The sequence below is a fragment of the Sceloporus occidentalis genome, unplaced genomic scaffold, assembly GCF_023333645.1.
Source record: "Sceloporus occidentalis isolate IW3139 unplaced genomic scaffold, rSceOcc1.0.p SCAF_43, whole genome shotgun sequence".
Lineage (NCBI taxonomy): Eukaryota > Metazoa > Chordata > Lepidosauria > Squamata > Phrynosomatidae > Sceloporus > Sceloporus occidentalis.
Genome location: NW_028317023.1, coordinates 4,858,221 through 4,872,729, shown reverse-complemented (window position 1 = coordinate 4,872,729; position 14,509 = coordinate 4,858,221). Strand labels below are relative to the sequence as shown.

General features: G+C 37.8%; 1 protein-coding gene across 1 annotated transcript in view; it reads left to right on the top strand.

The window, feature by feature from the left end:
* LOC149289747 (phosphate-regulating neutral endopeptidase PHEX-like) overlaps nucleotides 1-11,078 on the top strand; it is a 56,792-nt gene extending 45,714 nt beyond the window's left edge. Inside the window, exons 15-21 of the mRNA XM_089490262.1 lie at nucleotides 364-418; nucleotides 6,845-6,912; nucleotides 7,560-7,690; nucleotides 8,017-8,082; nucleotides 8,718-8,822; nucleotides 9,041-9,117; nucleotides 10,976-11,078. Of these exons, the coding sequence (XP_089346388.1) occupies nucleotides 364-418; nucleotides 6,845-6,912; nucleotides 7,560-7,690; nucleotides 8,017-8,082; nucleotides 8,718-8,822; nucleotides 9,041-9,117; nucleotides 10,976-11,078 (605 nt within the window). The remainder of the gene's footprint in view (nucleotides 1-363; nucleotides 419-6,844; nucleotides 6,913-7,559; nucleotides 7,691-8,016; nucleotides 8,083-8,717; nucleotides 8,823-9,040; nucleotides 9,118-10,975) is intronic.
* The last annotated feature ends 3,431 nt before the right edge of the window (nucleotides 11,079-14,509 follow it).

Here is a 14,509-nt window from a genome sequence, read left to right as displayed (position 1 = left end):
ACATCAAGGCGTTCAACCCTGTAATTTGGTTAGATTCATTATAAGTTTGATTGAAGTGCCAAATCATTTACATAGCATAATGTACATTTAGAGGCAAATAGTGAATGTTTTTAAATGTTCCAATTAAGGTACAGAACCTCTCTTCTTTGCACTTGGTGGTAGAACAGCAGGTTTAATAAGACGCATTGCTCATCTGGAAACTTCTGGGTTCTAGGTATTTAGATCTGAGTTTAAATCATTTATATTATTAAAGATTTGTGCATTTGTGGCTACAACACACTACACTGATATGAACAGATCTGAATCAGATTTGGTGTTTCTACATATTTACATTATTCACGAAATGTATTTTAATCATTGCAGGGTTCCCTGCAGGAGAACTTCAGAAGCCTTTTTTCTGGGGAACAGAATACCCACGGTAGGTAATAAAACAAAAGCACTAAGCAGTTGTAAACCTATATGAAATTTCAGCTTTGTCATTGTTGGTGCTATAAATAATAAATCTTCTGTCTGTACATAACAACATATCATAATATATTTGCATTGTTTCTACTTACTTGTCTTCTACTGATTAACTACTTTAACAAAAGTTATACCTTTCTTTAAGCAGTTCATCTCCCAAAACAGTTTTATGTTGGATTTAGCTGTGTACACAAATTTAACACTGTGTATAGAGTGATAGAGAAGAAGGTTGGTCATCATAGCTGTACTATAACATAACGCATTTTATTATGTGTCAGTTTTTCAAATGAAAAATATTTTGTTCATACAAGCAACAAAATGTTCAAGCCTGTGTGAGGTTTAGTATGAGTAAGGGACAATGCTGCCACATCCAAAAAATGCTCTTAAGGACCTTACCAGGGAGGAGTTTTAGCCGCTTGACTCTAGATTTTGCTTCTCCGCTGATGATCCAGTCTTAACAGGAGATGGGCTTGAGCCCACATGGGCTTTTCCAGCTCTATGAAAGCCTATAATTTGTTATTTCTTAAATTGGAGTTTTATTGAAAAGCCAGCCGTAATCACAATGGGTGCTTGGCTTATAAAACTGTTATAAAGCCCTAAAAGATTATTATAAGATGTATGGAGTAGTTCCAGCTGTAGCAGGCAGATAGTAAACGCTGCACCTTGCTCATGTCAGCCATCCTACAGAATATTAATGTCCACTGCTTAATCAGTGTTCACCTTTAGCGAGCCTTTACTAAATGTATGGTTTCTTATTTGCATAATTGTTATTAAAAGTATTCCAAGTCTGTAAGTAAAATAAAAGAGAGTTAAAATGTAACATCTCTTATATGTGTGTGTGTAATGGCATCATTTTTAGAGTAAAAGGGTTTAATGAAGGCAAGCTTCCAATTTGTCTGTGTTCCAGCTTCTCAATTATGCACAGAACCTACTCTATGCACCTGAAATTGTCTTCCTTCTCTGTATTTCTGACCTTGAAAAATTATCAGTAATAAGCTTTACATAATACAACACAAGTCAGGAAAAGCCATCTATCTATTGTACAGGGGTTGCCATTAAGGACACGAAATACTCCTAAATTGCATAATAGACAGCAGTAAAGAAAGTGAAATATCCTTGTCTGATTGATACAGAGTACACAAACTGTAACTGTTCTACAAGCATGTTTCTTACTGAAAAGTATACATAGTTATACACATTGTGATAATACATTTTAGGACATTCTTTCTTATAGAACTGCTTAAGCTCAGCCATAGTCTTTGGATGTCTGGTGTGAACAGCTCTCTTGAGGCCATTCCACAGCATCTATAATGGGTTAAGGTTTGGGCTCCGATTGGGCCACTCCAAAAGCGGATTTTCCTTTTTGAAGCCATTCTGTAGTAGATCTACTTCAATGTTGTCCTGCTGCATCACTGAACTTCTACTGAGCTTTAGCCATCCAAATACTCTCTGTATACTATCAAAATACTATCCTGTATTATACCTTGATAAATTTCATTGTCCCCTTGATGATGGCTTGCTGTCCAGGTCCGAGGCAGAAAAGCAGCCATAAATGATGTTTCGTCCACCGTACTTCGACATTAAGATTACATTTTTATGTATTCCCAGTAGAGCTGTGGAGTGTCAAGGCTTCCTCCGTCCTGTCCTGCCATAGACTCCATGTCTGTTCAGTGTTTTGTGTATTGTAGTCTCATGACCAGATACACCAATCAGCCATAACACTTTGACCACTGACAGGTAAAGAGAGTAACACCGATAATCTTGTTATCATGGCACCTGTCAGTGTGTGGGATATATTAGGCAGCAAGTGAACATTTCATACTCAAAGTTGATGTGTTAGAAGCAGGAAAAATGGGTAAGTGTAAGGATCTGAGCGACTTTGACAAGGGCAAAATTGTGATGACTAGACGACTGGGTCAGAGCATCTATAAAACTGCAGCTCTTGTGGGGTGTTCCCAGTCTGCAGTGGCCCAAGGAAGGAAAAGCAGTGTACCGGCAACCATGGCAAGGGTGGCCAAGGCTCAATGATGCACGGGGGGGGGCGAAGGCTGGCAGATGAACTACTGTAGCTCAAATTGCTGAAAAAGTTAATGCTGGTTGTGATGGAAAGGTGTCAGAACACACAGTGCATCGCAGTTTGTTGCTTATGGAGACCAGTCAGGGTGCCCATGCTGACCAGTGGCGACTCTAGAAACAATATATAGGGGGAGCACACAAGATACCACAGTCAAACTGGGGGGGCATTCATAATTTCCAAAAGTAATGTGCTATGGAATTATACTTTTGTTATTGGGCTAAAATAATACTTGATCATTCAACATGGGAAGCCTGAAGCCACAATTGAGTGCGACTAATCCTTGAAATAAATATTATAACACAATAAATAACTTTTCCACTAAATGATTTCAGGGCCTTGAACGTTTTGTCCCCTGAAGTCACTACAACTTCAGGAAGGCATTTTATCTCTGGATAAATATAAATGAAATAATTCCTACTGTAAGTTAAGTGCCAGGAAACAGATGACCAATCACACACACCAACACAGGCTCTGTCACACCAACACCCAGACACACACACCAGGACAGGCTCTGCCACACCGACAACCAAACACACACACACACACACCAACACAGGCTCTGCCACACAGACACCCACACACATCAGGACAGGCTCTGCCACACCCACATCCAAACACACACACACACACCAGGACAGGCTCTGACACACCCACATCCAAACACACACACCAGGACAGGCTCTGACACACTGACACCCAAACACACACCCTAGGACAGGCTCTGACACACTGACAACCGAACACACACCAGTACAGGCTCTGCCACACCAACACCCAAACACACACCAGGACAGGCTCTGCCACACCAACACCTATACACACACACCCGGGGACAGGCTCTGCTACACTGATAACCAAAAATACAGAAACAGCAGGACACAATCTACGTCACAGGATGAATTTTTTGCACTGCATTGTTGTTTATACCCCCCTTAGTGTTTTTGCCCCTTGTGTATTGATGCCCCTGCTGCCCATATATATTAATATTAGCCCCAGTTGCCGATAGCAGGTATAGATCAACACATTAACACACAAACCAAGCTTTGCATGTATAGATCAACTGAAATTCACTTGTGATCTCAGCACTGAAGGTATATATCAAATAAACAGAATCAGACAAATAAATCCTGTATTTGCAGGTATACAATAGTATATGAAAAGTAGCACTGCAGGTATAGATCAAATAAATACATGGAAACAGCATTGCAGGTATTAATCAACTGAATAAGACATACAAACACTGTATTTGCAGGTATACATAAATAATGTATGGAAAACCAGCTTTGCAGGTATAGATCAATTGGAATTCACATAAAAAGACGTCATTAAAAGGTATATTTAAAACCTCCTAAATTACAGGCATAGATCACAGGTTGCACACCCCAAAGCCAGCCCTGGTGTCCACACTGCCCACACAGCAATCACACTCCTATCATACCCAGGCAACCAGTAAATGCTGGTACCTAGGCATGATGGGACTGTGCTTGCTGTGATTGCTGTTAGCAATCACACTCCTATCATGCCAGGTCAGCCAGTACATGCTGGTACAGGGTGGCTGTAAGTGATGTGTAGACCCCATACTGCTGGCAGCATCAATACACAAGGGGGGCAGCTAGCTAGGTTTCAGCATGTACTGGCTGACTTGGCATGATAGGAGTTTGATTGCTAACAGCAATCACAGTCCCATCATGCCTATGTTCCAGCACTTACACATCCAACCAGTAAATGCTGGAACCTAGGCATGATGGGACTGTGATTGCAGTTAGCAATCACACTCCTATCATGCCAAGTCAGCCAGTACATGCTGGTACAGGGTGGCTGTAAGTGATGTGCAGACCCCATACTGCTGGCAGCATCAATACACAAGGGGCGTAGCTAGCTAGGTTTCAGCATGTACTGGCTGACTTGGCATGATAGGAGTGTGATTGCTAACAGCAATCACAGTCCCATCATGCCTAGGTTCCAGCACTTACACACCCATGCTATCACACACACACTCATTCATTCATATACTCATTCATTCACAGATTAATTCCCTCAATCACGCATACTCATTCAAACACCCTCCCCACCCTCTTACCTACACTGCAGCTCCTCGATGCCGCTCACAGACTTCAGCAGAGGGCGCGGCCTCCCTCTGCGTTCTTTGGTACTGCACAGAGGAAGCAGGACTGGAGCAGAGTCATGTGATGTCACGTGAACTCTGCTAGGTTCCGCTTCCTCTATGCAGTACAGAAGACCCTCCCACCGGTAAGTAGCCTGGCTCGAGGTGCGGCCTGCGTAAGATCGGTTGCCCTGGCTGTCGATCCTACGCGGGCCGCACCCTCTCTCTCCTCCGCATTAAAAAAAATAAATTTTTTTTAAAAAAGACGGGATTTGAAATTATTCCAAATTCGGCAGGGGGGGCAACAGGGGGGGCAAGGATTAACAATTAAGCAATTGCCCCCCTTGCCCCCCTGTAGCGACGCCACTGATGCTGACCCCTGGCCACTGCGGAAAGTGCATAAAATGGGCACATGAGCAAAAGAACTGGACCATGGAGCAATGAAAGAAGGTGGCCTGGTCTGATGAATCGCGTTTTCTTTTACATCACGTGGGTGGCCGGGTGGGTGTGACCTGGAGAACACATGGCACCAGGATGCATCCATGGAGGACCGACCTCGCAACATACAGTACTTAAAGGATCTACTACTAACCTTTTGGTGCTAGATACCACAGCACACCTTCAGAGGTCTCGTGGAGTCCATGCCTTGATGGGTCAGGGCTGTTTTGGCAGCAAAAGGGGGATCTACACAATATTATGCAGGTGGTCATACTGTTATGACTGGTTGGTGTAAGTTAACCTTCAAGCCTTTAGCTGTTCAAAAGGGTTCTTTATTACCTCTTTGAGCATTCTTTGTGTCCTTGGTGTCATCTTGGCTAGCAGCTAAGATGGCATGCTTCTCTGAGTGGGTTTTGAGATGTTTCTTGAATGTTGGGAGGGAGGGTGAAAGCTGAAGGTTTGGTGAAAGTAGGTTCCAGAGATATGGGGCAGCATGAGTGAAACCTTGTAGATGAGAAAAGGAAGAGGTGATAAGTGAGGAGGAGAGCCTTAGCCCATGGAATGAATGTAAAGATCGAGTAGGGGAGTATTTGTTTATGAGGGCAGAAATGTATGGAGGAGCAGTGTTATGAAGGCCCTTATATCAGTGGATGATTTCTGGAGAAGCAGAAGAGGCGCTGCATGCAAGGAAGATAAGTCTTGCAGCATTTAGGACTGCAGAGGAGAGAGTTGAGACAGTGGAATGCCAACCAGAAGAGTGTTGCAGTGGTCAAGACGGGAAATGATAAGTGAAGGAACCAGAGTTTTTGTTGATTCTTTGGTGAGGAATCTATACTTATGCAAACACCCAGTGCTCCTAGCCCCTTACATCCACCTTCAGGTTCACTCGGGTGGCCAATCTAACCTTAAGCATATGACTGATAGCTGGATACACACGGCACATGTCTACATATAGAAGGGTGTTAGAAAAGCTTAGGATGTGGCCATTTGTATCCAGCAGGTGACTCCATGACTCTGACTGCCTCTAAATTGCCAATTTTCAGCCCCATTACAGTCCTGATATTAATAGTTTTATTTTGCTTTTACTGAAGCATTAAAATAAAAATGCCACTAGATATTTATCAGTAGCGAATCTGATTGTGGTTCTATACAAGATGATAATACCCCTTTAAATGTCCATGGGCTACAAAGATCCTGTGCTGAGGGGGCAAATGAGATGTAAATTCAGCCCTAGGACTTGTTTATGAATGGCATCACTGATTGTTGAAGGAAAGAAGGAATCTTACCCTTCCTCCTGAAAATCCAAAGACTGATTAATCATATAATGTGGTGGATCTTACCTAATAAATATGTGAAAAGCAGACTTTATTGTCACAGTTGGTATTGATGTGTGTGTCTTCTCTCCCCTTTATAGACATGTAAAGGAGCATTAATTTCAGTTAAATTATGTGTATGTACAAGGAAAACGACTGTCAACTTAAAAATATATTGGAAAATGAATTTGCATGCATCAGTGTCAAACACTTCCCACCTTTCTCGGGGAGGAATTATTAGAACCGGCAGGCCGATGATCCCGTTTCATCTTTGATCTATGATATTCCAATGCAACATTATGAAAATGAATAATTACATTTTGAATCCTAGCAGATTCCTGATCAAAAAATAAATGGTCTTATGGAGAGCAGAATTCTTCACAAGAAGCAATGCTGGTGAATAATTTGTAATATTAACTTTATTTATACGTGTTTTCTTTAATTTGGCAGATCTCTGAGCTATGGAGCAATTGGGGTAATTGTTGGCCATGAGTTCACACATGGCTTTGACAGCAATGGTAAATGTGTTTTATGTATGCATGATATTAACTAAAATATAATGAAAAAAATATTTGTGACGTATGGAAAAGGTGAATTTAATAGGGGTATTTAATTAAGAAGCTTTTATATGTTTTAAAGGAACATGACATGATCTAAATCTAGAGGGTTTGAGTCTTAGATATAAAGTAAGGAAGTTTTACCTTTAGATGGTTCTAGATAAGTGGAACAGCATCTCAGCAGATGTGGTAGAGGTTAATACAGTTATGGAATTTAAACACGCATGGGATAAGCATATTGTTTTCCTAAATCTAAGACGAGACCAAGGTTTGATTAAGGTATGAGGAAAAAACACTAGATGGGCCGACTGGTTCTTTGGTCTAATTCTATTTTTCTATGTTTCTTGAACTTCAGCTTTATTGAACACTACTGAAATTTTTTTTCAAATTAGTTGGACAGTTAAAGTTGCAAGTGAAATAGCTTGTGGATGAAAATAGATGTCAAGTGTCATAATCACACATATGAACTCCCCTAGGATTTGCTCCATCAGTGAAATGTCTCTATAGAAGCCCTCAAATATGGATGTAACCCCAACAAATTATAGGTAGTGAGACCAAATCAGTCCTGTTTTTAATGTAACTAAAATTTTTTAATTTTCTCCTTGGAGGTCGTAAGTATGACAAAGATGGAAATTTGCATTCATGGTGGACCAGTGAATCAGAAGAAAGATTTAAAGACAAAACTAAATGCATAATAGACCAATATAATGATTACTACTGGAAGCAAGCTGGGTTACATGTAAGTAAATAAAGGAAATGTTATATTGTATATTCATTGTACGCTTTGACCTCAAGTAACAGAACTCATGAAGAAACCTAATATTAAAAAATAGAGATATAGAATATAAATATTTTTGAGTTCAGAAAAACACCTGTAATGGTCATTACAAAATTTCAATTACATTAATGCATATAAACAGCAGTTAACATAATTGCTTAATTAGACTGGAGTCTGCAGGGATATCAAAGATGTCTAATTTGAATTACTTATGAATATATTTCTCATTCATCCATTTTAATCAACATAAACGTATTGAAACTGCGTTACTCTGCCCTTTTTATTAGGTAAAGGGAACAAAGACATTGGCAGAAAATATTGCGGATAATGGAGGGATGAGAGAAGCTTTTCGGGTAAGAAAAACCTATGTGTCAATCATTAAAATATAAATGATACAATTTTCTTACCTAAAACTGGGAAAAATATGTGTTGTCAAAATCCTGGCATTATACCACTAGTTTTTATGGGTAGTCGAAATGCTCTGAATTTGATGTTGAATTTCTACAGCTATACTTTTGATGACATCGTGAGTGTATCTCTTTGAGATGTTCTGCTTTCCACTGTCCTACAGTTTGCTATTTTGTCTCATTATCTGTGTAGACAAAAGTTACCTTCAGCGTACACACTATATCTATCTCCGTCTGTCACAAAAGAGAGAAAGCAAAGTGGGAGATTTTTTTTTACTAGTGTCTATTAGAGTGTTTTAAGAATGGTTGAATTGGTCAATGCTAAACCATCTAATTTTCTTAATGTCAACATTATTATTGACAGCTGACCCATATCACATGTCAATTTGGAGACTTGAGTAGCATCTGGTTAGGTATAAAAATGGCTCATTTGATACCTTTATTGGCAAAACAATTGTAATAGAATACAAGCCTCTTCTTTTTATCTAGTGAATGAATGAATGAATGAATACAAATATTAACCATTATTTAATGTGTTCATTTTTCTTTTCTTTTTAATATATATTTTTTTATAATTTTAGGCTTACAGAAAATGGATCAGTGAAATGAGAAGTGGTAAGGAAGAGCTTCTTCTTCCTGGCCTAAAATTCACTAATAACCAGCTCTTTTTCTTGAGTTATGCACATGTAAGTAAGAGAAAACAAAGTCGTCATAATATTATATAAGCATAAGCAGTTATTTTATTAAAATAAATTTAAACCTAGAAATAAAAGAAAAAATCTTCAACTCATGCTCTTGTCTGTGTGTTAATCCCTTTGCTGTAGAAGATAATGTCTGTAATTCATATTGTTTTGTAGTTATTTCAGCTTAATAAAACATTTTAAAATGTATTATACCTTATTAGGTAAGGTGTAATGCCTTCCGGCCTGAAGCTGCAAGAGATCAAATTGTGAATGGTGTACATAGCCCTCCACAGTTCAGGTAATGTTATCTTACTAGTTCCAAACTTATTTAGTAGGCAGGTTAGGAGGATAACAATTTCCTACTGTTAGGGATTGACCACTCACACTAGTATAAGTATTGTCAGAAGCAGGCGATGAACTAGGAAAGGTGAGCTAAAGGAATATGGGAGGAAGGGCATTAACACATAAGCTCGTAGGCATCCTTAAGGAAGTGGGTCTTGAGGGATTTTATGAAGGACCGAAGCAAGGGGAAAGGCATTCCAGAGGATAGGGGCAGCTGTTGAAATCTTGCAAGAGCATATGAGAGCTAGAGATCAGAGCACAGGGCAGATGGAGACCTTTGGATGAGCAGAGAGACTGAGTATTAGTGTATTTGGAGTTGTAAGTAAAGTTTGAAGGAGAATAGGGTGGTCCACAGTGGTCCACAGTGTCAAAAGAAGCAGAAAGATCCAATAAGGTTAGCAAAGAGTATTGGCCCTTGGATTTAGAAGTGTGTAAGTCATAAGTAACTTTAATAAGAGCAGTATTAGTAGAATGTCAAGAGCGGAATCCAGATTGAATAGGGTCAAGTAAAGAGTTTGAGTCCTGAAACTTAGGCCTTTACAATTTGTTTAAGAAGCTTGGAGGCAAAAATAATTTTAGAGATAGGATGGTAGTTGGACAGATCAGTCAGGTCCAAGGAGGCCTTTTTCAAGATTAGAGTTATGGTAGCATGCTTGAAGGAGAATGTGACAGATCCCGTAGAGAGGGAGAAATTTAATATATGAGATATTGACAAGGGATAGGGTCAAGTGGACATGTGGTTGGACAAGAGGAAAGAAAAAGAGCATGGACCAGTTTAATCAGTTTAATGTAGGAGAGCTCAGTGTATGTAACTGTGAGAGTCTGAGGGAGGGCAAGAGCAGCAGGGGGACTGCGCAGGTATTTCACATCCGATAGTTTCATTTGTATTATTGAAGTATACGGGAAAGTCAGAGGGAGCAGTTAGTAGAAGGGGTAGCTGTGATACGGCGAAGAAAGGAATTGAAAGTACTGAAGAGGTTATGAGACAGGGAACAGTTTAGGGAGATGAAGTAGGTTTCCTTAGCAAAGGTGAGAGCAGAGTAGTAGGAATGCAGCATGAATTCATATTGCAGGAAATCAGAGGATTGTGGATATGGTACTTGGAGAATGCTGGTGATGGGAGTTAAGTAGTAGTAAAGAGTAAAGGGAGTGGAACAAACACAATAAGCCATTATGGCAGTGGTTGATGAATGATCAGCGGAGTATTGATTGATTTGTCCTTCCTTGTTGTACACCTTGTTGCACTCCTTGGTGAACTGGCACACAGATGGAAAATGGCCTGTGCCTCCGAAGTCAGTTCAAATCTAAGGCATAGCTGCTTTTTAGGTATTTACCAATTGATTAATCACCCCACAATAAAATCAAGGACACATGGGGAGAGGATAGCTTTCAGGGTACTAATAATTCAATATGGACAAAGTCAAACAACAACCAAAGAAATGATACTGACGCAAAATGTGGTATACCTAATTAATTAAGCAGGACAGTTAGTAATGATCCATATGACAAGCAGATGTAAATGCAAAAAAGTTTGCTCCAGAAGTGCTCTTTATAAATATTTACCTTTGAGTTAATATTAGAGCTCATGGAAATTAGCCCTCCATTAAAGCTGAAGTAGAAAAGTTGCAGCTACCATATCTGCTCATTTTTCAAAGCCTCTAATTTTTCTGATGATGGCTGTAGATGCAAGTATTACATTTAAACGTTTATTCACTAAAGAGGAAAAAATGCAGTTTATCCTATTAAAATACATATAAAGAAAAGACAGATATTGTAATAGATTTTTAAATACTTGTAATTTTTATTTTTTTTAGGGTAATTGGTACAATGAGCAATTTTGAAGAGTTTCGCAAAGCTTTTAACTGTCCAGAAAACTCTACAATGAATAGAGGGGGTGGTTCTTGTCGGATCTGGTAGAAGTGAAGATTTCTTTTTTCAATACTTCAAATATAATACATGGACTGCTGTTTTAACTGCTGTTTTTTTTAGAAGTGAAGAAAATCCACTGATTTCTGGAGAAACATATTTTTATACTCCATAAGGATTGAATGAGAATGTTTCTTGTTTTATTGAGCTATTTTATAAACCAATCACATTTCCTAATACAAATGTTACTGGCAATGTTTCAGTATTTTGAGTTTTTTTATGAGGTTAATCTCCAAAAATGTTCTTAATGTAAAAAAGAACACTGAATAACAACACCTATTTACATTTATATCACACAACTGTTCATCAGTGCTTCATTTATAAATATATGCAAAACTCAGAAATGACGATTTACATTAATGCTTTAATTCATATAAAGGATCAGTGTGAGAAGCATTGTCAATATATAACAATGTAATAATAATAATATAATAATGGAGCACAGGTGATCTAAGAACATAAGAACAAATACATTGCTTCATTCTTATTATATAATGAGGCAATACAATAGCATGTATCTTTTGTGAAGTATCAGTTGCTTTACAGAGTTTAAGCAATGTAGAAAAAAGGGATATGTATGGATCTCCTTTTTCTGTCTCTATAACCTATACTATATCATTCCTTAGTATGCCTTCCAAAGATAACTATTGCATGCTGTTTTTCTAAACTTTCAGATGGACAAATTTCCCAGATTGCCCACCTTTATATAGTTTATAACAGTGTTCGCATGACTACTTCCATAGTGATGTTCTAATGAAAATGAAATGTATCAGTTGGTTATGTTTGCACTTAAAGAAAACGCTACTGGGTGATCTGTTATGAGGGATGTAGCTTACATTCAAACAGAAAGGGCAAAATGGCAAAATTGTAAGAAAAAGTGAAATTGACAAGCATATATTTTAAATGGCCCCTTGCAGATTAAAACATTTATATTTTTTTATTATATTAGTACATTGAAAAGTCTACCCGTAACATTCAATTAAAAAATAAATGACATTAGCAATAACGGGAAAACACATAAACACGCACTGGTACAGAAGGACAAGAGAGCCTTTCTCTTGTGAACGTCAATATATCAGGAGGTATAGAGAGACAAAAGGTGAGGGCCTCTTTGGACAAGGATGAATTGATTGTAGCGAAAGTCCTTTGGAGGTTTTAGTGGCCTAGATATCTCGAAGGTTGAGGGACAGATGGTTTTAAGCATCAACAGAGGGTTAAAATATTATAATAATGGGTTCATAGTTGTCAGAGTGATGCACTTGGGAGACATACAAGGGTTAGTGTAGGAAAACAAATTTGCCAAATGTTAGCCAGAGATGGATGTCTAAATAGTCCATTGGAACTCTTTGGATGAGAAGGTGTCCAAAGTAGATCCTATAACACATAAAAAAAAAAAAAAGTCCCAAGTTGACCTTTCATGAGGTTACTTAAATTTAGCAACTTACCCATAAACTAATGTGTTTAATTTAGGTAACCTCATGAAAAAGTACAACACTGAATTGTCAATGTAACACCAGAAACTTAATCTTGAGTTGAAAATGTATGATTATGTTCAGAATGGTTTTGTCCTAAATAAGCCAATGGTATAAAGAGTTGTATTTCAACTCCTTGACTTTAGGATACATTATGAAGGTCCAACCTCAGTGAGCTTCCTGTAGGTAGAGCTTGGGGTCCTTGTATAATGCATAGTCAAATCAGTGAGGTTTCTTCAATCCTTTGAACTGTGTATTATACAGCATTACTGCTGGAGAAGCCTGCCAGGAAAGGCCCTTCATAATTAACACTGAAGTGAAACACAACTCTCCTGGCAACTTTTTGATATGATATCACGCGTAGAGAGATTGAAGAAAAGTAATAGTAATAATTTTATTTTCTTTGGTGCTTTTATAGTGTATTTTTGGGTTGTGACTGCAGATTTACTAAATATATTTTGTTTTACAATATGCATCTGAAATATGAGAACGTATCTATATATATATATATATAATGCCTAACTTTGATGTATTTCAATGGAAAAACACATTACCAAATATACCCAAGTGTCTAACAGTGTTTTGAGTAGATGGCATACAATTAAATAGAATTCTATTTGTCATTATATAGACATAAATAAATTTAACACTATACTATGAATTTAGAATGTAGGAGAAATTACCTATTTAAGGATATTATTCAGAGAAGCATCAAATCTGACTATGCATAAGAGCCATTCAGGCCATTTAGTCTGCTTGTTTTTCCTGCTTTAACAAATCAAAACTTAATTAATCGTCAATGACTATGCCATGTATGCTTAAATTCCATAGACATCTACACAATTATATAAAATAAAATATTTTGAGAAAAGTGTACATGCAAAAAAGTAACAATATCTGTGGTTAATGTAGTGTTTTGATGATACTACCGGACCATTCCCTGAAAGAGGTTCACAAAATCAAGTTAATTATTGTAATAGTGATTTATATTCAAATAAATAAATCCAAGTTAATTTAATTTGTAAGAATAATTTAAATTATATTACAAGGCCAAAGTGATATCTTTTGCAGTTCCATAAAAGACTACACTTAACAAAAATGCTGAATTGCAGTTATCCCTATCCTGTAATATTTTTTTTTACTGCTGAAATATTGTAGATAAGGTTCCTGCTAAGCTTGCAGGCTGATAAACGAGCAAGCTGACTATTTCCAACTATATTTATATATTATATATTTTATAAATGCGTTTTCTTTAGCATAATCAATTATTAATCTCTTCATTACTGGTACTATGTCGCTGAGGACCAAGAATTTGCTGTTGCCTCTTAATAAATCAAACCATTTATGTTACCTGAAGAAATATTAGGTCATTCTATGGTACTTGAGCTAAAAAAAAGGAATATATTCATGTTTGGGATTATGTATATGTATACTTTTTATAAGAAGATAAAATAAAGGAAAACACTAGGAGCATAATCACCAACATATTTGCTGCTACTATATTTTGTATTTAGACTTTTATTAATTCAACAGACCTAATCAAAGACACATATTCACACACTAAAATACTCACATACACTAACATACCCAAAGACACATGTTCACACACAAACATTCCCAGACACATTCACTAACATACCCAAACATGCACTCTAACATACCCAAAGACACATGTTCACACACTAACATATCCACAAATACTAACACCCAGAAATACACACTAACACACTGACACACCCAGACGCACTAACATACCCAAATACACATAGATACATAAGGAAATCCAGACAGACACACATACATACATAGACACACACACATATAACTTACCTTGCAGAGCCTCACTCTTTCTTTGATGCAGCTGACCTGGTGAGCTGCGGTGCTACTCATGCAGGGTCATGCAGTGCATCCTCCTAGAAATGAGGGAGAAAAATCTGTGTGTCAGGACTC